The sequence below is a fragment of the Cyanistes caeruleus genome, chromosome 1, assembly GCF_971803275.1.
Source record: "Cyanistes caeruleus chromosome 1, bCyaCae1.hap1.1, whole genome shotgun sequence".
Lineage (NCBI taxonomy): Eukaryota > Metazoa > Chordata > Aves > Passeriformes > Paridae > Cyanistes > Cyanistes caeruleus.
Window position 1 is genome coordinate 32,281,991 of NC_141701.1, and position 25,878 is coordinate 32,307,868.

General features: G+C 38.9%; 1 protein-coding gene across 23 annotated transcripts in view; it reads left to right on the top strand.

Moving 5' to 3' along the window:
* STAU2 (staufen double-stranded RNA binding protein 2) overlaps positions 1-25,878 on the top strand; it is a 172,129-nt gene that overhangs the window by 126,789 nt on the left and 19,462 nt on the right. For 5 of the 23 annotated variants that reach the window (XM_086884642.1, XM_086884631.1, XM_086884625.1 and 2 more), the window contains one exon: positions 18,247-18,361. The exons of the other annotated variants lie outside the window; for them this stretch is intronic. In XM_086884642.1, coding sequence (XP_086740768.1) covers positions 18,247-18,361 — 115 coding nt within the window. The remainder of the gene's footprint in view (positions 1-18,246; positions 18,362-25,878) is intronic. 23 annotated transcript variants of the gene reach the window in all.

Genomic DNA, 25,878 nt, shown 5'->3' on the forward strand with positions numbered 1-25,878 from the left:
TAGTATATATATTTTATATTAATTCTGACAGAAACTGCAAAAACTTCTATGTCATTACAAAGCACTTGTGTGAGTAGTTAGAATTAATTCACAGAAGTAACTTGTATGTAAAGTCATTCACTTACATAGCATTTTCAAGACCTGGCCCAGACTATAAGTTTCTATCAACATACTTAAAATATCTTGTCACTGTGGTGTTTCCAGTATGAAGTATACATCAGATACACAATCAAATTATATTTCACGTTTGAAATACATTTTAAATATTTTCCTTTGCTATAAATTTCTCCAGTACAATGTTTTTTCTGCTGAAATCTGAGATCTCTTTAATTGTGTAGTGTTGTGTTTCAGTAATTCAAGTCATGGTGCAGGTGGTACATGCAGTTTACTGATGTTAGAGATAGTATTTAAACAACTCCATGCTCAGAGGTAGTATATCAAAAGTTTTTAAATTGAGGGTGACAGAAACTGGTGCTGCACTTTCATGTTATCCAACAATGTGGAAGAATTTTGACATACAGCTGGAATGATCAAACTACACCAATTTTACTGTCTAACTTCATTTGACGTGCATTTCAAAGATATTTCAAAATTATTAAGTTGTATACAGTCTTACAGTTGGAGAGTTTACCTTCTTTATGGAACATTTTAATAAAGTCTGATACAAGGGAGCTTATGATTTCAAAACATTACATAAAGCTGATATATTTTTTTGTTAATCTTCTTTTATGTTTAATTTTCAAGTCATGTAGAAGCTGTAGTTTCTACAGGAGCTGTTACTATAAAAGTGAAGCATGCTGCTACTAACCAGCCCACATTATTTTGCAAGCACACTTCTTCCATTGATACAGGAAGAGACTGGCCTAGAAATACAGAAAATTGCTTTAGCTCATCAGCAGTTTCTGTACATGTAATAGGTAAAATTGGAAAACAAAGGTAGTGATAGGAAGCCCAGAGTAATTTGGTGATACGTTAGAAATTTTATAATCTGTGCAAGCTTAAGATGGGTTGTAGAATATTTACTGGTTTGTCGTTTTTTGACAGAAAAGCCAAGCAAAGTTTTTTTAAATCTTTTTGTTGTTCTGCTTAATGGCAATGTAACTCAGAGAGCATAGGGGTAAGCATCGATAGAAACACTTTTTTATAGGGTAAAAACTGTATGTAACTTAAAAATTTCTGTGAATACTTGCATTTGTTCAGGATTCTGACATCTGGGACCCATGGGACTTGATTTACTTCTGTAGTTTCCTGAATAAAAAAATGAGGATTTCAAAACTTAAGAAAATTAATTTAATTACAAAACTTACTGTAAAGAGTAATGATTACAAGTTAGTTATATTAAAAATACCTACTTGAAAGTGGCTTCCTGGGATTTAATTTAAAATTTAATAATTTTTTGTTTTTTTGTTTAATTATTATGAAGCATTTCCCTACAATTTTAGCTAGCATAAGGTATCTTTTGTCAGTGATGCCTTTTCCTGTCTGAGCACCAAGTGCATTATTGCACTGGGATTCAGAAAGGGTACCTCAGCATAACAGCACTTCATAATTATCTGACAAAAGAGCGAGTGATGGTTTGGTGTTTGCCGTGCTTATCTGCAGCAATAACAAAGGATTAAAAGCTTCCTCGCTCCTGTGTTACAGTCCTCGTTCTTTCCCTGCTGGCTCACGCAGGCGAGAGAAACATGTTTATAGCAAGCACAAAGCTCAGCAGAGGCTGGAGGAGGGAGCTGCTAAGTAAGAAGTCAATATATGTCTCATATAAGGAAAAGCAGCGTCCTGTGCCAGAGCCATTTCTGTTAAACAGAAGCCTATGGGGGAAGGATCATGACGTGTGATTGAGACACCTGTTGAGAAAATAGGCAACTATTGACAAGCCTGATTCATGACTGAGTGACTGCTCTGCTAGTCTTCACATGATCCCCACCGAGAGCCAGCCTCGACCGCCCGCTAAACAAGGGCTGTTTGAAGTTTCTTTTTAACATTTCCAAGACGTTAATTCAGCAGGACATCTCCACTGGGGTTCTCGATGTCACCAAATCAGCAGCTGTTGAAATCCATTCACTTCAGCATGAAATGTTTGCATAAGTTTTTTTCTTTTTTTCTTTTATTTGTGACAACAGCAAAGTAAATAAAACCCTAAAAATTCTGCACTACTCAACTTGTAGATGTATGAGAACAGCTTCTGGTCACAATTGTAGCTGCTAAGGCAAAATATTTATTTGCAGAGAACAATGACAATCAGAATAGTTTATTATGATACAGAAAAATACTGATTTTAATAGACATTTCTGTCACATTTTCTATGTAAACATTCAGTTAATTTCTGTGCCAGCTGTCAAACTTGTGCGAAAAGTGTTTTGAAATGGAATTGTCTTTGTTTTTTCAATTCAAAAAAAATTTAAAAGTCTAAAAGCAAATGTTTCCTATTCTTTCCAGTCAGTAAATGAAACACTGTTTTTCGTGTAGGAAAACATTTCTATCTGACTCACATTTCCCTGAGAAAACAACTTGTATCATAGAATTAGTTTAGTTTGAAGGGGAAACAGAACAAGCCAAGACATGTAAACATATTACAAAGCTTACTTTGATATTTAAATGCTTCTTTTTTTTTTCTTTTTTTTTTTTTTTTCCATTTCCTGGCCATCTGAAAAAAGGTGTGGTGAATGTAGTCAATTGTAAATAGAAACTCTGTATTTTCAGTCAGCTTCATTGTTAAACCCAAGAACTGCTGACCACATATGAAGTCTCCCGGTTTGAGCCATCCTTCCTCTGTTTATTAAATCTGTTAAGACTTAAGTGTATTTTTACAAGTTCATTAATGTATTCCATTCTCTCTGATGTATTTTTTCCCACTATTATCAGATTTCATTATATGGGAGGAATTATCAGATCAACCCATTATACAGCCGAGCAGCGTTAAGTCTGATTGGAATTTGGGCTTCCCTCCGTTTACAGGGGGAATATTGTGTAAATCAGACTCTCGGGTTTCAGTGGGAGGCACAGGGCTGCACAGCATCCATTTGTCAAGTTGATTGCACCTCAGTGAGGCTGCATTAGCTTGTCTTTGAACAGAAGTGAAATCCTATGCGAAGCTCCCCTTTCTGTCATTTACACTAACATCCATCCTCTTAAACCAAGGCCTCAGAGAAAAAACAAAGTGATGGCACAATATAATCAGTCACTCAGGTTGTCTGTCATCTGTTTTCTTAAGGAAATGACTTTTAAGTTGGTGGAGCAGAAAATTGAAGAAAATTAGCAGAAGGTTGTTGTAGGAGCAAGAGGAATTTTTAAAAATTACAGATGTACAGAGAGGAGCTCTATTGCATAGAGCCAAGAGAAATGCAATTGATTCTGGTTGTTGGTTTGGTGTTATTATAATGCCAGAATACCTAATATGCAATAATTCAACTTTTAATGAGACTTTATTCATAAACTTGAATTGGGCTGTAAATGCACAATAAAAAGCTGGTATGCACATTTTCAGCTTTTATACCAGTGACTGTGTTTTATGGTGCTGAATACTCCAGTAATTCGCACTCTTTTCCACGTGTCAGGAAAGCTGCCTACATATCTCAGAAATGTTAAGCTGGAAAGGCTGTTGTAAACAGCTCTGGGAAGAGACTTGTAAGTTTATTGAAAGTCAGAGAACTGGCTGATGAAAATGGCAGTTGTAAATAACAATAATTGCTCAAAGCAGTGCACAGTAAAATTTGTACAGTACAACTACAACTGTTGCTACAGGGTTAGAGTGTAAATGAAGAGAAGATAAAGAAGCACATTTTGCATAAGATAAAAAGCACCACATTTTCATATACTTCTTTTTCTCCCATCTTCCTAAACTCTTCTGTCCACTTTGGAGGTAAGTTTTTAATTAGGGATACTTTGGTTTCACTTCCATCACTGAGAGAGTCAGTTTTGTCATGTGTATCTTGAAGGAACATTTTTCAGAGTGGTATTTTTTAAAGAAGGATTGTGTGTGGCTATTTTAAGTTAGAGCAAAATAACACATTCCTAGTCTAAAATAAAAACAGTGAGTTCTTGCAACAAACTGGTGTGAATGTTGAATTTATTTAGTTATTTTGAAATATATACGCCTTCTAACAGCTTATCATGTAGTAAGTGACTAGCATCTGTCAAAAGTGCTTCTTTCTTTTCTTTTCTCCCCTTTTCATTCTGCCCAAGGGAAAATTGCATGTGGTCTTTATTTGTTTATATTATGAAAATATAGTAGTTTAAATCTTACAGTGCAGTAATAGGAATATTACTGATCTTGGGTGAGAAACCTCTTTTCTAATATTTCTTTTTCCCCATTTTTTTTCTGTAAGAGACAGGGGCACAAAACCTCACAGAACAAGTCAGGTTATTAAATTGCTCTGTCTTAACATTCCTTGGAAATGTAGAAAAAGTTTGCTATTTTCAATACTATGAATAGCATGTTCCTATAACTTTCATAAATAACTGTAGATTGCAGCTAGTTAATTTTTCAGTCACTAAGTATTAGGATTTGTAATGTGTCCCTTGAAGAAAACTGAAACTGGCTTGACAATCTTGAATTGACTTAAATTTGAATTGTTTTACTCAAAGACAGTCAAATATATAAGCATCTGTGGGATCAGAGCATAAGTGAATTTACTTTTCTCTTCAAAAATAAATCTTAAACCATTTCAGAAGGAAAGTATTTTTAAACTGAGCATGTGAAATTATACAAAAAGTTGCAAATACAGAAATATCAAATGCACTGCTGATGCAAGTCACATTTCATTAAGATACATATTATTTGAGGATGTGATATAAAGATGATAATGGCTACATTTTTCACTACTTTTCCCTTTTACAACCTAATGTTAACGTTTAGGAATTCAGGAACTTCAGAGCCCTAGAGATCAATCTTGATTAGTTTATTTTTCTTTGTTAAGATTTTGATAGCCTGGTAATGCTTTTGTTTGAAAGAGTATTCTTTACTTCCTCTAGTGGGGCATGAAATATTGTTACACCCAGCTCTTCCTCTGAAATAGTGGAAAACAATTTAGGTAACTGAATCTTTGATGAGGAGACCTGAGATTGAAAGTTCTGGCATTTAATTGCCCTTTTACTCATAATTCTTCTATGTTTAACCTCAAAGGTGATTAAAAAACTTACATCTTAATTGCATAGCCTCATTCAATCATTAGTACTTTGCCTTGCAGCAATTTATTACAACTTTATTTCCCTGAACCATCAATGAAGATGATGCTGAATTTTATATTAGCCAAATGTCCTTTTGAGATTAATGTGGTAATATAGATTTTATGCAAGCTTTTTCCGCTTTAATATTTGTGTTATTAGATTGGGGTTACAGGTATAGCACAACTGCTTGGGCAGTTTAGAGAATGCTGCGTGTATTGCCTCAAGAACTGATGCTGGAGTTTTATTTGAAAATGTGCATCTGCAAGAGGAAGTAATAGCAGGGCATTCTCTGATGTGCTTCTCTGTAGCTATTTTTACAGCTTGCTCACACAAGGTTTTCCCCTTTCAAGATAATAGTTGGACTCCCATTGTGAGAAAGCACTGGGATCACATGAGTGAGGAGGTGAGGATGTGGGTGCTGTGCCACAAATGCCATTGTTAATGTTGGGCAAGTCACTGTAAATTGCACTTATCTTTCACAGTGGTCTTTTGGATGTTCCTACATTCTTAAAATCCTGAAGGGTTTCAGCTGTTAGGGCTATGAAATACCAAAACCCCCTGTGTCAGTTGGAACTCATCGTGAGCGTGTTTTCTGTTATGTTCTTTAATTCATTTTTGGTAGATATTTAACTGTGACAGGTAGAAAGCACTGAGACAGTTGTGCTACTCTACATAACTGCCATAATTTAAAAATTCACAGCTTTCCCATACCATTCTCAGATTAGAACTGGCAGCTACTGGCATCCACTTTATAAGCATTTCTGCTTGCTCAGAGCTCAGGGAGATGTCAATGGGCGAGGCTGGTTTGATGAATGCTTCAAGCGAGGTGTGCTGACACCGGTGCCAAAAGCACAGTCCTGTCTTTCCCCCACTCCTGGCTTCTCATTCCTGACCCTCTACCACGCTGTCCTTTGAGCTATCACAGCTGTTTATCCTACAGGCAGTGAGGGAGAGGAGGCTGGGGGAGGACAGGACTGCTGCCATCACTCACTGCTCTGGTACAACCAGCAGAAGTGTTGGTTTGGCTGCAGATGCTGGAGCCAGATGGGTGGGGTATGTAAGCAAACCAGAAGGGTCTCCCAGCATTCCAGAAATGTGAACTTGTAAAGTACCATGGAACTAGGTGAATGTTACATCCTTCCTCTAAGGAACAGGTAAATTCATGTTAGCAGCAGCTCAAACAGTAGCAGCCTCCACCCTAAACTCTAGCCCATTTCACCTCCTGAAACAAAAGCATAAACGAGGATGCTCAGGCACTTGAATTAAGTGGAAGAAGGGTATGAGTGGAGATTAAATTAATCTCAGTGGAAATTGGATATGTCTGGAAGAGCAGGGCAAAAGCAAAAGAAAGGAAAAAGCAGGAGAAAAAGCATACCAGAAGATTCAAAGGAGGAAAAGAATGTGAAAATAAGAAAGAATTAGATAATCACTGTGGCAGTCCTACAAAGGTCTCAGTGCTGGTTGAAAAGGCTTCAAGAAGGGAAGGCAAAGATTTCTTTGGTGTTGTTGTATATCTCCTGCATTGAAGGAAACAGGAATAAAATTGGGGGTGGGTGATTTTGGAGGTGTTTTTTTAACTAGATATGCCTAAAAGATGCTTGACTTCATAATTTTCTCCTCCTAATAGAAACAGCCCTCAGGGCTTCAAACTTTGGCTAATCGTTTAGGTCAAAAGGGTAATAATAATGTAGAGGACCATGAATTAGAAGTGTACCCTGGGGAAAGCTTGACCCAATGCAGAAGTAGAAAATAACCATACAAAACTCTGTAATGGGATCCTCTGAAGCTGAATGGGAAAATGAGGGCTCATACAAATATGCTCACCATCTAATATGAAACATAACTCCAGAAGTATGTATTTTTATTCCCTGTTATGAGTGAAACCACAGTGGAGTTACTGTAATACTGAGGCTGAACTAATCCCATCACAGGATCAGATCTTGGTAATAAATAGTTCCAGGTGTGATCCAAGGATTAGGAATGTTTAGATTTTTTAAAAATGAAAGGTGTTGAGTTTTTTTCAGTCTTTCTGCTGAGAAGGGAGGATTGTGTGAGGTGTGAAACTCCTGTCTCTCAAAAGACAGTCCTGCCTATTGCATATCCTTTTTTATTGGTGCATCTATCTCAAATACTTCACCAAGAAAATTGATATTATTCTGAATATGTCATGAATGGGGAAATGAGGGCTGAGGATGCTTAGCATCTTGCCGGCAGCTAGCCACTATGGTGCTGGGAAACCTGGAAATATAAACACTCTCCAAGTGCTGTTTCATGGGTTCTGCTGCCTCCCAGGTCATCCTTACAATCACAATTCATATATTGTGAAACTCTGAGTTTGTGATGAGATGTTTTTGGGAAAGAGCGACTCTTGAATATGCCCATCTTGTGAGTGGCATTGGACAAGGAGGGAATAAGCATGTATGTAAAGATTGTTCCATACTACACACACGTGAAGGACCACACTAAGGCTGAGTAGGAGTCTTGTAGCCAGTGCCTTCACACTTCTCAGTCTTCATGGGCTATGTCTGAGTGCCTGAAGGTCTAGGAATTAGGCTAAACTTTTGTGTGAGTTTGGTAGTCTCAATTCCTTTCCACAGGCTGTGGCTATACTGGCAGCAGAAGATGGCATAGCAGCAGATAGTGCTGATTATCTCAGACACATAATTTGGATAAGTTTGTAGCTGAAAAATGAACTGCCAAAAGCTGTCTCTGTGGTCACACTAAGCATTTATATCTGTTTCTTTGCCATCATCCCTCCCCAGAATTTATACAATTGTATATAACCATTTGTACAACCCCATGCAGCACTACAGGCTTGGCGGGGAGTGACTTAAGAGCTGCTCTGCAGGGAGGAACCTGGGAGTGCTGGTGGGCAGACAGCTGAATATGAGCCAGCAGTGTGCCCAGGTGGCCAAGAAAACCAATGGCACGCTGGCCTGTATCAGGAATAGTGTGGCCAGCAGGAGCAGGGCAGTGATTGTCCCCCTGTGCTCAGCACTGGTGAGGCTGCACCTTGAATCCCATCTTCAGTTTGGGTAACCTAATTTCAAAGAGGATATTGAGGTGCTGGAACAAGTCCAGAGAAGTGCAGTGAAGCTGGTGAAGGGTCTGGAGCACAAGTCCTGTGAGGAACAGCTGAGAGAACTGGGGGTTCTTTAGTCTGGAGGAGGTTGAAAAGTTGTTGTAGTGAGGCTGGAATTGGTCTCTTCTGACGTGTCTCAAATAAAAGGATGAGAGGAAAGGACCTCAAACTGAATCAGGGGCAGTTTGGATTAAGATATTAGGAAAAAAAATACTGAAACAGTGGTTAAGCATTGGAATAGTCTGCCCAGGGAGGTGGTGGAGTCATCATCTCTAGAAATGTTCAAGTGGCATCTGGATGTGACACTTAGGGATATGGTTTAGGGGTGAGTATGGTGGTGGTAGAATGATGGTTGGATTAGGTAAACCCTGGAAATCCTGTGTTCCTGTATCAGACATCAGGTAAGTGATCACTTCCACTCATTATTTTTCATGTGTGCATTCCACTTACAGGCAGGATTAGAACAGTTTGGGACCTGAAGCCCAAATCCTTAGCCCCCTAATCTGGAGACATCAGAATGAAAAGAAGACATGGTGAAACAGAAAGAGTGCAGAGACGACTGTGTCTCTGCATCCATGCTGGCACTTATGGGGAGAAAGCAAGCAGGTGCTGGAGATCTGTGCAAAGAAAAGAATCACCAGTAGGCATCAATTATAGGGCCTCAGACTATGCTTTCCTTCAGTGTGTGCTTCTGAGCAGAGGCCCTGAGCCAGGGACAAAGTGTTCTGGGACATGTCCTCTGTAATACTTTTAGATTTCTTGAATAATTCACAAAGCTTTTGGACACCTTTTCCCCAAACACACACAAAGCCAATTGTGCTATGGAAGAGAGTCTGAGAAACTCTGTAAGGAAAGCAGCTTACTTCTTCAGCCTTTATATAGGCATTTTAGGGCAGATTGCATTATTCCCTATTTTGAGAGAATGACAAAGCTGAACACGTAGTGTTTGCAGAGTTAATATGCATTAGTCATTCATTTTGTATCTCTTGATGAGTTACTGCCTTATTTACATAGTAATAGTAATAGTCATGTTCTGCATATAGGTATACTGTCTTTAATTGGGAACAATTCCTATACCAAACGAAGAAAACTTAGTACTTCATGGTTTAATTACTTGTGTTCTTTGCAAGAATAATTAAAGGGTCATGCCAAAATCTTATCAGAGCATGACTATTTAGCATGCCAAGACTGAAGCTATTTAGGTGGCATACTAATGACTTATTTGCTGACAAGATTCACTTTTAGAAACTCTCTCTTCACTCTTTCACTACTGATACTTAGAAGTGTAAAAAGTGTAGTTATCAAAATGGATTAGTGGGAAGAAAGAATAAATTTTCAAGTGACTTGTGATTAGAGATGCTGCAGTTTAGAAAAAATTGTCAGAGAAACTGATTTTTCAGAACCAAGCCAATATTTTCTGAAAAATCAAGGTATGGGTAGGTATTTGAAGGTTAATCAGAACTGGAACAGCTACTTACATTTATCCTTTCTTTAAATCTTCACCATAAAATTTTTGGACTCTAGTTACTTATCTAGAACACCTTTGTACCTTTATATTTACAGATTAAAGTATTTACACTTTAATCTGTAAATATTAGCTTGTTTCAGAAGTGTTACAGCTAAGTAGGAAAAAAATGGTGGTTAAATTTTTTCTGAACAATCCAAGACAATGTAAAATTATTGTAGTCCATATAGGCTTTAAAAAAAATAGATCCTCTATTTTCCATTAGATCTTCCTAAGCCACAAGCATCTACCTATCTACCTGGTTATTTTTTCATAACTACTTTCTCTATAAAATTAAATCATCCATTCCCAAACAATAGATTTAACCATTTCCAGTAAAACAGTTGTGAATGTTGCATATACCTTGACCTACAGAGTCAATCCACAGCTTTCCTTAAAGTATATACTCACAAACATTGGTCTTTTGCAGAAGAGACTTTAAAGGATTTATCTGTAGATACTTGAAGGAACAACCATTTGCTAAAGTAGTATTAAGACTTGCAGATTATGTCTAACATTTGAAATACATCAGTAGCACTAAGTCAGTTTGAGTGTCTCAGGAACTAACTAGTCCCAGGAAGAATCGGTGGTATCCCACAAAGTGCTGATCTCCAGCATTTTTAGTGCTTTGCAGAATTGATTTCTCAGTCCCAAGGCAATTGTCCATATCATGCAAGTGCTGCATACTATTATAGTCAGAAGCCTCTGTTTGAGAGTAATCCAAGGAAAAAATGCCAGTGTATTGTTTCCAAGTTCTTTTTGTGAAATATTTGGCTCCAACGCATAGCTAATTTTCAAAAGGCTCTTTGAAAGTCTCTCTTTAGAAAAATATGTATTTTTTATATGTGCATAGTTCATTTTTAAACCAAATCTAGCTAAAAAATTGCCACATAAGCTGTTTTTCCATAGAGGGCCAATAGCCATATTTTTGTGTCTCCACAGAAGGAATACATTTATATTTTTAAAATATAAGTATTTGAGTAGCCATATAAAATAAGCAACATGAAGGTGCCATATTGAATTCATTAAGATTTCTCTCTCATATATAACCCCAAGTATCTAGATCCTTATAATTTTTTTGGCAGAGGGAACAAGTACATAGCTTGACAGATCAGCTGGGCTATGAATAGCTAAACATTAACACACTTCCAAGCTCATGTTTTGGTTTGGGTTTCTGCCTTCAGTGTAGGTTAAGAAGTCCCCACTGATGATACCATCTCCAGACCATATTTAGCAGACATATTTTGCCTGTCCTGTTATCACCCCAGCAAAGCCAGGAGATGGAGTATCCTTTGATCCCTGGTCCCTTTGCCTGTTCACTGCTCAGCTTTCTCGCTGCTCTTTGTTCACTAGGGCATAACTTCAAGCTCAGTACCACAACACATTTGGTGGACTGTGGAGCTGCCAGGCCCTAGGAAGCTGTGATTCCTCTGGCTGTTGCTGTCCCAAGGATCAGCGGGCTCAAAGAAAACCAAAAGCAAAGATCAGGTCACTGATTCGGTCTCCTTTGATATAAGTAATTAGCAGGAAACAAAACTTAGCTTTCACTTCATAGCCAGAAATTAGTACCATTTTTGTTTGACATAGTGACATCTTAAGTTGTTAAAGGGAGCCCTTGGTGACTCTCAGGGATTAGTGGGGGAAATATTTCACTTGCAGGTCAGCTGCACGGATCTGTCCTGGGGCATGGGTGATTGACAGCTGTTGCAATGTGGTGTCTGCAGGAGGCCCTGTGAAGGAAGCTGCAGGTTTTGGGCTGGGTGGGCAGGTGTCATCTCTGCAGTCCCACGCTGCCATAATTAGTAATCTCTGCCGGCAGTGCCGTGACGGCTGCAGGGACCGCGTGGAAACCCAGCCTCAGGGTGAGACCTGGGGGCTTTCTGCTGCCGGGGCTGTGCCTGCACGGGGAAACAGTGTGAAATCTGCACCCTGTACAAGCTCTCTCCCAGGATAAGGTTGCTCAAGTGAGGCAGGAAGCTGTCCTGAATTGCTTTGTGCAGGCAGTTCTCTTTAAGCCTGAGCATTACAGTGTGGGGCAGCTCTGGAGAAAGCAAATGACAAAGGGAAGGCTTTGATGCCCTTCCCTATTCTGTCCCAGATTCTTTCCCACAAACCTGCATTTCATCAGGCTTTTTCCCTTCCTACTTCAGCTCCTTGCTACACTTTCCCATGCAAGCTTTTTTTCCTTGTAAATGATGTGAAGCAAATACCTAATGTTATCTTTAGTGCTGACACAAGAAAATTAGAGGAGGTATATTACAGTGCTGTTCAGTATTCTTTCCAGAGAAAACTGCTGGTTAGGTCAATTTACTTGGCACTGTACACTGCTTTAATCTTAACTCGAGGCCTACTAGAGATGTACAGCAGCTGGGTCTAATGTCTTCATGCATGGTTGCAAGCAAGTCAGTTAATTTCTGTTTGTTGAGAGGTAGGAATCAAGCAAATTTTTCTCTGTTGAATGGAAACATTGTGGGGCTGGTAACAGGTGAATAAGCAATACTGGATAACAAAACAACCTGGAATTACTGTCTGAACTTTGAAGAGCTGGATTCCATAACAGAGAAGTCACAGCTTTGTCTCCTTTAAAATGGCAGTAGTTTATCCTCAAACCTTTGGTTAGAAGAATTAAAAGGAAAACTGGCTTGACAGACCTTGATTATGAGAAATCATGTCACCAGTGAAGAAGCACTTAGCTTCAACTCCACTTACAGTGCTGTAAGCTGCGAACCAGGGCGGTCAGTATATTACTAAACCTTTATTTAGGGTACAAAGACTAAACAAATCGCTCAGCTGTCATGCTGAGGTCTGCTCAGGCTCTCAATGACCTCTCAGGTTATATTCATCAAGCTTGGTGACATATGTCCATAGAGAGCCCTGGCTGTCACCCGTGGTCCAAGTTGCTGCTACATTCTGTGAAGCCATCAAAGATTGGAGCTAAATTCATTGAGTCTTTTGGCTTGAAACAGGTATTTAGTGTTAGAACAATTCAAAGAGTTACTACTTTAAAATAGGTGCTAATAAAAATATACAATATTCTGATTAAATGTAAGACATATGAGCTATGGGCCTGTGGCTTATTGTATAACCAATAATCTTCTATCATACTAACCACTGGTAGCTTAATTACAAATGCAACTTAAAATTACCTATAACTATTCATGTATTTATAAAATAAAACTTTAGATAAAAAAAAAGAAAAAGACAACAAATCTAAAGAGTAGAAAATAGAATCCAGGTCTTCTCACGGGTGATGTTGTGCTGTGGGTTCAATGGAAGAGAGAGAGAAATAATCTTCTCAATTTACTATAATTCTTTTTTGTTGTTGTTGTACCTGTGTCTGTATTCATAGAACTATAAAATTTGAGTGTTAAAAGGAACCTTAAAGATTGTCTAGTTCTACTCCCCCTGCCATGGACAGGGACACCTTCTGCTAGATCCAGGTATTCAGAGTAGAAGAGCAATCTTCCAAGCATCATAATTTTTTCTAACAAGACCTTCTTCATCTGTACAGCCTAGCTTCTCTCATTTAGTGCACAGGCATATATATGAAGTGGGAAATCTCAGGCCAAGTGGGTGTCTAATTAACTCTTCTTACTCCATAGCTGGCATTACTGCCCAAGTCTCAATATTGTCAAATCACCAGCTGAGAGAAATGCATTTCAGAAATCTTTTACCAAAGAATGAGTAAAAGGATATTAAAAGGGACAACCTGCATGGGATAGAGAATAAGCAGAATGAATCATGTAATTTCCATTGAGTGTATCTCTGCTGTTAGTTGAAAAGAACAGCTAAGATGCAAACATTAGTCTGATATTTCTTCTCAGGCTTGGCTGCTTAAAGCACTTTCCTATAAAATTCTGTGTTTACCTAAGCCCCTAGGGGAGAAGCCACCTTCCCCTCCCCTACCCCTAGTGGAGCTAATGAGCCATGCCTGTTATCCTCCCAAAACTCTTGTTTCAGCAGAAATTAATCCACTTTCTTTGGCCTTTGGTTCTAACACATGCCACCACGTTAAGCCAGGAAAATGAACCTTCTTGCCCTTTTATGCTTGCTGGAGACTGACAGATAGGTAGTATTTCTTTGTGTTTTCTTTAGTCACTATGTAGTTTGACACTGAAGCTAAACCAGCTTAATTGCTCACTGCTACCCAAAGAGCCAGTCTCATCCCTTTCCTGCCATCTCATTCCCAACTGTACGACTGCCCTGTCTCCTTTGCATGGCACTTGTCCCCATGGTGCCTTTGTTTAGAGTTCTAGATTTAGAAAAAAGTGAACCCTGTAAAAATCTGTTAATGTAATTACAGCTCCCATTGGGGGTCAATCAGGTGCCCATGGTGGTGGAAGTCTGGGGCAGGAGCACCTTCACGGCCCGAGAGGGGAGAGATTGGATAGCCAATTTCAGCAGTGACACGGTGTTAGGTTAGCTTAGCTGTCTTGCCAAACTAGCCTTGGTATTTTGTAGAGGGTAGCATAATTGCTATTCCACAATAAACCTGTGGTGAGTCAGCCTGTATAACTGAATTAACTTTCCCAGTGAATCATGTTTCTAATGTAGTTCATTGGGCATGGCTGTGCAGACCATCTGTTAGTGGTGAAGCTGGTGTGTATGCCTGACACACCACCCCTCCTCTTGGTGCCACTCTTCAGGCCTGTGGGAAGAATGAGGCGGGAAAACTGACCAGTATTAAACATTATTTCATTTTTCCTGCCAAATTATTTGTAGGCTGGTCTTTGGCATGTCCTGAAAGACAGTTGTAGCAGCATAATTAATGGAGCAAAACAAGGGCTGGAATGGTGATGGAGGGGTGGAAGAGAGAAGGAGCGAGGAACTGCTTAAGCAGATATTGGCACCAAAAGAAATATCACTATAACCATGGCTGTGGGAAGGATTTAGGAAAGGTTTTCCTTTATCTAAAGTGTAAGGGACATTTACATTCGGAGCAGAAGGTCTGAGTTTAGCCATATTGTCAACATGCCACACGGTGAATTGTTGTGACAATCTCAAAGATTAGCAGGGTAAGGCAACTTGCTTCTTGTCAGTCAAAGGGGGTGCGACTCTGAGCCCTGAATATAGAGGAAGATAAAGCAGCTGTCTGACCAAAGCTGGCAGTAAATTAGTTTTTGAAGGACCTTCTAGGATTAGATAGCATATTCAGCATTTGTAGGTTACACAAGATGCATGGGGGAGCAAGGGACTGAGAGCAAGAGTAGCATTTTACAGCTGTCATCTGTCTGAGAACATGCACACCTCTGAAACCTCTCAGCTGGAGCAAACAGCCTGGGTAGATGATAGGACAAATCTGAACCTGAAAAAGATTGGATTTCTATACATAAACCTGCCTAAACATCTAAAGAAGTTATGCTGGCATCAGTCTAACTACAGCTCTGTTTGCTGGTATCTTTAAATAAATGCTACTGCATGAAGACCTGTGGAGCCAATGCACCCTCAGATTCCCAGCAGGGGCTTACTGAAGCAAAAGGAGAATAACAGAAGAATCAATCCCACAGTATGACAGTGATCTTTTACAAACAGCTTTGAAGCACTTGAATGTGTAATATTTTGTGATTGCATGTAAAGTTCTCTGATGTCTTTCAGAGCAATTTAAAATCTTGCCATATGCTTCAACCTTCTTTTTTTTTTTGTGTCCGTGGGTTATGTGCAAATCTTTAGGGTGACTGCTAGAACAGTTGTGAGCATATTGGATGCCTGCATGATTCAGGGAGCAACTTGAAATGTGCTCAGCATCCCACGCTGACTATAGCCCATTGAACCAGAGAGCTCTCAACACCTTGCCACAGCAGGCTCTTAACAAGTGGACTGCATTAGGTTAACTTCCTTGGAAGGAAATCAAGTACTGCTCCCTCAAAATCGCCTCTGCCTTTCTGTCCAATTTTATTGGGGCTGACAGACTTTCAAGTAATTCTTTAGTGCTACTTTGCTCCACAGTGTGTGAAGGAGGAAGTTTGTCATGAAGAGTGTCCTGAGAGGCAGACCCATAGGGCATGTCACTGACACCTCAGGTTCTTAAGAGAAGGCTAAAACCAGTTTGTGTCAATGCTCCCCATTAGCTGCTCTAATTTTCACATAGAAACATGACTGTCACTTTGGCTTAATTACATCGTTTCCTAACATACAATATTGTTCAGGTTTTGTTTTCTTGTCCGTGCCTTGTGTAGTCCATAGTAGACCAAAATATTGTCTTTTTGATAAATGAAAACTGGTATTACACATTAACTATATTTCTTATAGCCTCTCAAAACAGAGCTACCTATAAACAATTTTGTGTACTTCCTTAGCAAAAAAACTCATTCATTTAATACTAATTTTGAACAACTTTCTAGTCAGAACAAGATCACCTGAAGAATTTTTCATGTCTACAGAGTGCAAACACATGCTACATAGCATGTTACAAACCTTGAATATTTCATGTGTGTAAATATGTTTCATTATTAAAAGTTTGCTTTATGTACTGTGAGCCCCGATCTTTATTTTAGGACTTTGTTTTACTTCTAGCTATTTCAGTTACTAAATTTAAGGCATACAGCTCCAATTCTCAGCTCAGTCACCTTCTATCTAAAAAGTATGTTTCACTTGTTTCCCCTGAAAAATTCTGAATTTTTAATTATCAAAGGGAGCTGTTTATCGTTGTTTGAGGTGTTTGTTTGACAAGCAGTCATGCAGAAATAGTGCAATGTGTAGGCTCCCAGTATAAATAGAAGCAATCATGATCCAAACTTCAGATAAGTAATTGGAATAATAAGTAGAAATAAAGACGCTTTGTCAGTTTGCATTCCTTTTTCTGAAGCAGCTAAGGGCAAGTGTAGAAACTGATCCTTATCTTTAGTTTTTCCTCCAAAATAAGGATAAAATTGGATTTAAGAATAAGAACTTACCATATGAATTTAGGTTTATGGAGGCTGTATTCTAGACCGTCAAAAATAGTATGCCTGAGGCAAATTTGCTTCTAAAGAAAAGAATGCAATAAAGCTTAGGGTTATACTGAAACTGAACTGCAATATGTTATGAAATAACATGGCTCAGTAATTCCTGGATTGTTGCATTCAGATTTTCAGCCACTATGATTATATGCTGATTAAAAAATCCTCTGATAAATGCCAAGGACTAGTGAAACTACGGGTCTAACTTTTTCTCCTGTCTGTACCAAGAAGTGGGTAATAATTTGCCCTTACCAAAGACATCATGGTGACCTGAAACTATTTAATATATTTTAAAGAGGTGGTTGAGAGTAATGATGATGAAAGTAGCCTCAGTGAAAAGTGACCATCATGCCTGTGTAAGAGACAATGTCTGACTGAGAAAACTGTGAAAAACTGGTCCCTTTTCAGATGCTTTTCACTCTATGATGTAGGATCTAGAGGATGAAGTCAAAGGACTTATGTCTGGTCTGTGCAGTGTCTGGCATGATTTAGTCACCCTCAGTACTGCTCTAAATTACAGCAGAACAAGCTAGTCTTCTGATTCTTCATTGTATCATCTACTGAACACCAAAGTCTTTTTGGATTATTCTTTTCTACAGGTTTGTAAATATTCTGGAACTAAAGAGTAAGCAGATGCAATCCATTTTTTCTTGTACTGACAGTTCTTGTTTGTAGACTAGTTGTAGAAATAACTCCAGGACATCTGACATTCATATGAAATGTGTTGGCAAAATTTGTCATGAATTGATTTCATTTCTTCAAGTTTCTTTTTGGTTCTCTTCTTTTTTTTTTTTTTTTTTTTTTTTTTTCTTTTCTGTGGGAGTATTTCTATTTTTTCAATCATTTTGGAATTTGGAAGTTTATTCATATCTCCTTAAGCGTATAATAGTTCAAGGAACACATAATCCCTTTCAGGCAGCAGCTTTTATAGCATGTGGTGGGTGCCTCTGAATCAGCATCAAATGCTGGCATCTCCACTTCCTCCTTCATCAGAAGTAGTGAAGTTTCATCAGAACTAGAGAGAAAAAAATATTTCAAGAGAAGATAAAAAGTGGTGTTCCTTCCTTCAGGGGAAAAAAAAAAGAAAGAAAACCAGATTTAATATTAAATGGAAGAACACAAATCCACTTTTCAAAATCATCCTGTGTACTTTCTTCAAGCTTTACACACCAGATAAACCAGAATTTTTTCACTGAGGTATAGAAACCAGATTTTTTTTACTGAGGATGGACACTGTTGGTAAATAATAATGATATTTTAGTATGTTTTTTCATAAACCAGAGTTCCTTTCCATGAATATTTGTCATGTGATTTGATGTTTCTTCCATGTGTGGAAACCTTGGATCCAGAATATCCTGTTTCTGGCAGACCTAGAAAAGAATAAACTTCAGAATAATGGAGTTCTTAATCTGTGCAGTCACATTAATAAAATGTCCACCAACCTACTTTCTCCAACTTTCTGATCCATTTGATGTAACTACTGGCAAAAATATTTGAGTTCACTATTTAGAAGATGACTTTTGAGCTCCTGAGGTTGGTACTCTGTCTCTCAGCCTCATACAGGACAAGAAGCAGGTGCCTGGCAGCTTTCCTTCCTTCCTGCCTTCTTTGCACCCTGGTTTTCCTGGGATATCACCCCTGTAGATGGGCCAGGGAGGAGTCACCAAGGTGAGTGAAATATTCTGGGTGTGGTCCTGAAGAGGGTTGAAAGTCTGTGTTTGTTTTCCTGCCTGATGTTCACATCTCAAATAATTCCACTGTATCTAAATCTTCCTTCTCCAAGCTTCAAATCCCACTGTTCAACAATCTGAACTCTGCAAGAAATAATTCAAGAAAACGCTTCGGGCAGTGGAACATAAGATTTCTGCTTGTAATGGGATCCCAGTATCACTTAAATTCATGGATAATCTGATTCTTTTTTCTTCTTTAACTGGATATTTATAAGATAGAAAATCCACAGTGTTTCAGCTTTCAGGAGCTTAGTGGGAAGAGCCCATTGTGCTATAGGTAGGTATTATCCTCATCTCTCTTGCTAACCTCCCTGGTTGAAATAGCAGCCTGAGAACAGGTCACTTTATGTAAAATAATAACTGTGAGGGATTCATGGCTTTGCTCTTCCCAGATTATGAGCCCAGACACAAAAGTCTGACCAAAGCAATGGAGCCTTTACAAAACCTTTCCAGAGGAAGGGCTTGATGTCTAAGCTGTTTTCCCATCCCAACTCAAAGAAAGGTTTTTTTGAGATCAAATATCAACAAATAAACCTTTAGCTAGGCTGTGGGAATAAAACCAAGTTATTTTGGCCAGTAATAACATCACAGTTGAGTGAAGAAGATGGAGAAACCTGGATTTTCAGGTCTTAATTTTGCCTCATGTTTCTAATACTCTTTGAAATTAACAGATGACATTCTATCTTATTTTTACTTTATTTCACATTTTGATTTTTCATCAAAGACACATCATTTCTCAGTGTTGAAATCAATATTCTGTGATAACTTAATTCAGTTTCTGGATGCAGCAGAACTAGATTCCTTTCCACACTAAATGGAAACAGAGTGCAGGGTATTTAATATCCTGTCATTGAGACAGTGCAGGCTGCTACTATACAGTGAGTAGTATATAAGTATATGAGTTTTGAAAATTAAAATGAGCTGGTACACTAACAAAAGAGTAAGATATAAGTATAGTAAGTGTTTTTACATCTAAGTGAGGCCATTTGAAATAATTACAAGCAATTTGAATTTTTTTAACTATTTATTTTAGTGTAAACTGTGGAACCAACTCTTCATAACATTAATACTTTGAAATAATTGATTTTCAAATACTGAAGCAGGCAGAGCATAAAGCTTAAGACTGTAAGACAGTAAAGACAAATCAGATTTGTTTAAAGATCTGTATTTTAAAAAGACAATACAAGTTCAGTGAAGCACAGCTTGTCTTAAAAAACAGCCTTTGTTCTGTGTGGAAAGAGTTCTGTCATTTAATGTATGCATAGCTTTTATTTTCATGAAAGAAATACAGGATTGCTTAAAGGAGGTGTACATTCATAGCCTTGTTAGTTATAACAATCTACAGTCTCAGGCTGTTGAATTTAGGATATAAAGCTTTTTTTAACTTCATATACTTTGTATACCCAAATAAAGTAAATACTCACTTGGGCTGGAGCAGAGTGGTAAACAACCTGACTACTTACTTTCATAATCCGAATTTAGCACCTGATATCGCTCCTTTGTTGTCCAGTAGTATACTGGGTCTGGCTGGGGTGGAATTAATTTTCTTCCTAGCATCCTTTGTGAGGCTCCAGCTCTGATTTGTGACAAGACCAGTGTTGGTAACATGCCGCTATTTAGCCACAGCTCAATGGTGCTTGCATAGAGTCAAGGCCTTTTCTATCACAGTCTGCCCCAGTGCAAGCAGTTTAGATTGGACAAGAGTTTGGGATGGGACACAGCTGACCCTGACTGGCCAAGGAGATATTCCATGTTGTATAACATTATGTTCAGCAACAAAGTAGGGGGAGAGTCTTTCCAAGATAACCATCACTAGGAAAGTGTCTGAGCATCCATCTGCTGGTGTGAGGTGGTGAATGACTGCCTTTACATCATGTGGTTCGACCTCCTTTTTCTTCACTTATTAAATGGTCTTTACCAACACACGAGGTTGTTTTTTTTTTCACTTTTGCTGCTCCAGTTCTCTCCCCCATCCCACTGTGGGGAGAAGGAGTGAGAAGTTGTATGAGGCTTAGATACCAGTCAGGTTAAATGCACCACTAATATCAGATGCTTTCAAATATTTCAGTTCAGCAGAATATGGTATTCTGGACTAACAAGGTGTATAGTAATGAAAATTCCAAGCTTCAACTTTGATATTGATGTCAATAATCAACTTTATTCTCACAATATAACCAAGGTGTAGGCTAAGTATTCCTTCCTTTTTACTTTTTCATTTTTCTCATTTTTTAACTCTCTTGACATGGGCACATATTTCAAGGCTTTGATCTCATATGTCTTTCTTAAACCTAATCTGCCAAGGAAGCATGAGAAGGCCATGGATTTTGAGTGTGCCATGTACTAGGATCAAAATGGAGGGTCCATGTACCTAATTTACACAGAAATTGGATAGCTTGGCCTGCAGTGTCTATATATAAATGTCTTCATTTCAATGCTAAGTTACTCAAAAGCTGGAGGGTAGGGCAGAAAATGTGACCTGGCATTTTATTATATATACAGCATTTCCTGAGTTACCTTGAGAAATCTCTTCTAGTACACAACAGACTATATTGCTCTTTCTCTACGCTATACAGAAATAAACACTTCAACATTATAGGCAGTATGTTCATCAGTGGTCTGGAAGTAAGCATAAAATCATCTCTTGGTAATGTTTGCTGATAGCATGAAGGTCAGCAGAGCGTTAAATGGTGGTAAGTTGTAGAACACAATGCAGTAAACCTTGCTGACTCCATAAAGTTCACTTTGACTCAGCTAACTGCACACTTATTCACTGAGGAACAAGGGATCAAAGCCATACTGTCAGCACAGAGAATTCTGGCTTCTAATTAGCTGATCAGGGGTCATACAGGATGGGCAGTTGAGTAAGAAGTCATCACTTGAACACAAATGTAACAAGTAATAGTAATTATGAGTTACAAGATGTATCCTTGTATATGGCGTTGGTCAAGCTGATGCTGGAGGAATTAATCTAGTCCTGATGTCAGCATTTTTGAAGGGGTATGGAAACACTGAAGTAAGTTCAGAAAACAGCCACAAAAAAGTTTTTGCTTGAGGAAGTGGGAAAAATGCCTTCTGGTGAGAGACTTGGAAGCTCATTTGGTGTAACGTCTAAAGAATAAAAAGAACTGGGAGCTGGCTTGATTCTTTAAGGAAAAATACTTAGAAAAAAATTGGTTTTTCCTAAGGGACTCTTTAATCTACCTTAGAAGGACATAATTAGAACCACTAACAAAAATCTGAAGGTGTGTAAATTCAGAGGACAAAGAACAAGTCCTGAACAGAAAAATGCTTACCTGAGAAAGAAGTTTCTGAATGCCCCGAACAGGAAAAGATTTCTTTGGTAAACACTCAAGGACAGCAGTATCGTAAGAGGACAGACTAGACCAACCCAAGTTCCATCCTGGCTTTATGAATTAATGAACCTGTGTGTTTTATAACTACAGAAGAGAAGAGGAATCTCACAAACCTGTAACTTTCATCACTAGACCAAGTAGCACAGGCCAGGAAAATCAGTGCATGTTACAAGAGAGAGCATGGAGCTAAATTGAAGGAAGCGTACTGGGGTGTGGTGCCAGCTTGCTTTCCCAGTGAGGCCTCAGGTGAAATCTAGTTCTACTACCTGTGAGTGCTTCTTTTTGTAATTGATGATTTGGTGTCTTTTCCACTTCTGTTTGGGGCTTTGAGTAGTGAATTCACTATCCTCACACGTTGTTTTGGACTTGTCTATCTCCTGCAGTTTCTAGCTGTGGTGAATATCTCAAAATATGAGGAAGCCTGGCATCTGGCTTAGCTTAATGCAAACACAACTCAGAAGTATAGTTTTGCAAATGGTTTAAATCAACACTACTAGGCTAATTATTTAGCTTGTTTGCTTTTTTCTGGGGGGAAAGTAGGACTAGTTGTTTTTTAAATTCTTATATGCAACTTAGGCCCTATTCTTACCTCGCTTGTTCAATGCTAAATTTCACAAATCTTGTGGGATTGAAGAACAGACCTCCAATAGACAAACGCTGTTGTTCACTCAGGAGTTCTTTATCCATCCAGCAAGTTACTTTTAAAGTGCTACTACTTTTTCAGCATTGGGTGGTTTTTCCTTTTTTTAGTAAAAAAAAATGATTAATACTTTCCTGTGGATACTTACCACAGCATATATTTCCTTACACAATATTTTTCTGTTGGTAAAGTGAGCCTATTTTTCCCCATGTTTTATGACTATGAAAGCTTGAAAACTACAGAGGAAAAGTTAAAGACAAGCTCTCAAAAAAGTTTGGTGACTTAACTTGGGCTCCAAAGCTGTGGGTTCAAAGCCCATCCTGGAGCTTGAACTGGCAGACAGTAACACAGTTTAAATCCTTCCTGTTGGATACATCATTCAACAGAAAACACAGACAATGGTCTGACTTCTGATGGAAGAGTTCTCTCTTTCCAAAAGTCTCCTTGCTCTCTATCAAAAGAGATACTATTTTCTACTGCAATCCCAAAGATCTGGATTAAAGGTAGGGAGTTTACTTGCATCATAGGGAAATTTGTCCTTAAGCCACAGAATAGTGGAGCCTGTAGTGGAGCCTGCCCCAGTGCAGGCATTACTTTTCTTCCCCCTTAATGATCAGAATCCATTAGCAAGGCTTAGCATATCCAGATTGATCTTGCTTGAGTTATCTCTGTCCAGTTCCATTAGCACAAAACAGGGTTCTGCAGTGTACAAGGTGTTCTGACTGTCCCCTGCCTCAATTCTGGTTTTTTGTTTCACATACACTAAAGAACCCCATAGGCTCATTTTAAGACATCTCTGGCCATTCTGCAGAAATGAGCAGATTTTTTCACCACATGGACAGGTAATTTAATTCCATATTTTATAACTGCTGTGATTTACAACTACTGTGATTTATAACTACTGTGTTGGAGTTATAATACTCAAAGCTTCCTCATAAACTATAGTCACTAAAGCATCTTGCATACCTTTCAGATGCCTACAATGCTTCTAGGTTGGGTTAATTTTATGAGTTTTTCTGTAGTGGAAGTACAGAGAGAAGCATTTCCAAGGGCTCATTCCTCCCATCTGTTTGTTTAGGAGAGGATAAATTGTACTCTGGAGATACCTGTCTCCTCTGCACACAACAAAGAACTTTGACCATGTGCTCAGTAAATTCAGGGTTAAGTGAGAATGGGTCCATCCATTCTTTAATTTCTAGCCTGCCATTTCTTATGCAACCAGCAGTTTCTTGGGTTTTTTTATTAAAATAAAAGATACTGCTGCTTATGAAACTTTAGCTTTATAAATAGGTATGGTTCAAGGTTTTGCAAGAGCACTGGCAGCAGTGACTCATTCTGGCATTTGCAGACATTTTGCAAAAAGTGTTTATAGGAGACAACACCTCTGTAGATCAGATACCTCTAGACCTGGGTAAACTGTACATTGTACAAGGATCTTGGAGGATTGATTTTAGGAGTAGAGTTCTGAGCAGTCCAGTTCCCTGTAGTTATTCCTCTCCAGTGAAAGTCAGGAGTTTTGTTAGCTTGAGGCTGGGCACAGAAATCTAGCCATATTTAGCTCCAAGAGAATATGTGGTTCACTGGTGAAGGAGACAGTCATGAGGATGGTCTGAAACTAAAGGAAAAAAATGTTTTGAAGTGGAGGGACAATTTAAATTCTTAAAGCTCTGCTTGTATTAGCTACTTCTTGGCTTCTAGTGTATGAAAGCTTCTTGGCATGTGCCCTGCCTGGGGTCGAGTGGGACGTGGGAGAGGTTGTGCTTGGATGTCTGAAGTACTACCACTTGGGGGGGAAAATGTGTAGCATTCCAACAGATATAATTAATGACAAGTGTTGTTGTCTTTCTCCTGTGCCATCCACCCAATGGCTGCCTGGTGCTGACCCCTTGCTGTCCCACTGACCTCTCGAAAGTTTATTTTAAAAAGGCATCCTTGCTTTCCCAAACTTTTCAGCTAGGCTTCCCTTGGGCTTCTTGTTCAGAGCATGCCCACAGACTATGCCTGTGTCCACTGCTCAGTGATCAGACACAAGTGTTTCCATTAGAGGGATGATTAATGGAAACTTCCTTGGGAATGGGAAAGGGAGAAGTAGGTAATGCAAGTCAAGAAACGTGTTAAAGCTGAACAAAGAAACTTTGTTTCTTTGTTTCAAAAATAACTTATTTTTCAAGTGTGCTGCAAATTGTCTTTACTCACTTGGGTCCTGCCCACATCAGTAAAATGTTGCAGTTGTTTCCACAGGGGTGGGCTTGAGAGAAGTTTGTGCTTTCAACCCACTTTGTAGTGAGTGACCACATCAAATAATTCCATCAGCTGAACTGGCTTCTTTGTTGGCAGATTTACTAGATATGGGGTTTAATGCTGCATAGGGCAGGTGCATGGAACTTTCTACATCTAAATGCAAAGTAATAAAACAATGACTGAAGAGTATAGAGGAATCCAAACTGGCTATTATGAGAGCGCAGCTGTCAAGTTACTCCTTACTGGTAGCATTCTCCAAACAGAAAACTGCATGACTAAGTCCTTCATTTTCATGATGAGGATCACAGATTCTGTCTGATCTCAAGCTTCTCCTCACGCTTTGCTTACCCTTTTCCAATTACAGGATGTTAGAGGCAGAAACCTGCTTCTTCCATTCCCTTTAGACACCATATTTAGCTCTTTGAGTGTCCAGGGATAGGACTCACCCTGTCAGCCAAAGCAACCTGCAGATTGAAGCAGCACAGCAGTAAACTGGGCACAATGACTGAGACTTTTCTGCTGTGGGAACCGGTAAAAAACATGAATTAGGGACAGAGAGACTAATAAATTTGGGAGGAGACTCTGTGCTGCTGCTTCCCAGGGAAAGCAGAGGGCTGGTGTTTTCAGCAGTATCAAGCAGGACCTTCCACAATGCTTTACAAGGAAGAAGCTTTGCTGTTTTCCAGGAGAAATCAGAGCTTTTGTTGCTTGCTCTTTTAGTCTAACGGTGTATTGAGAGCTTTGAAGAGACTACAATAGAGAATGTTACCTTCCCACAAAGCAAACAGCAGGGGTAGCAACTCTGCCTGCCAAATATTGCTGTTCATCAGAAGCAAGCAGCTCTGTCTCCTCAGTAAGTTGTTATTTAGTATGGGCGCATCATATTCTCTACAGAGTCCATTTTTCAACTGAGTCTTGATTCTGTTGCCAAATCAGAAAAACTGGGCAGTTGCACTGTAGCAGAGCTGGGAAACTGCTGCATGGGGGTGGAACTGCTGTTTTCCAGGTCTGAAGCTCCTTTACACTGTGTACAGAAGCAAATAAATTCATTCCATGTTTCCCGCATCAGGCATGGATGTGCCTCCATGTGCCTGTGCAGAGGGAAGGCCTGCCCCTCCCCAGCATAGCAAAGGCATTCTGCTTTTATGACATCTGGGCCATTGCAGCTGTTATAAGGAGGGGTTTGCTCTTTTTAGAAATTATTAGCCAAGTAAGCACGTT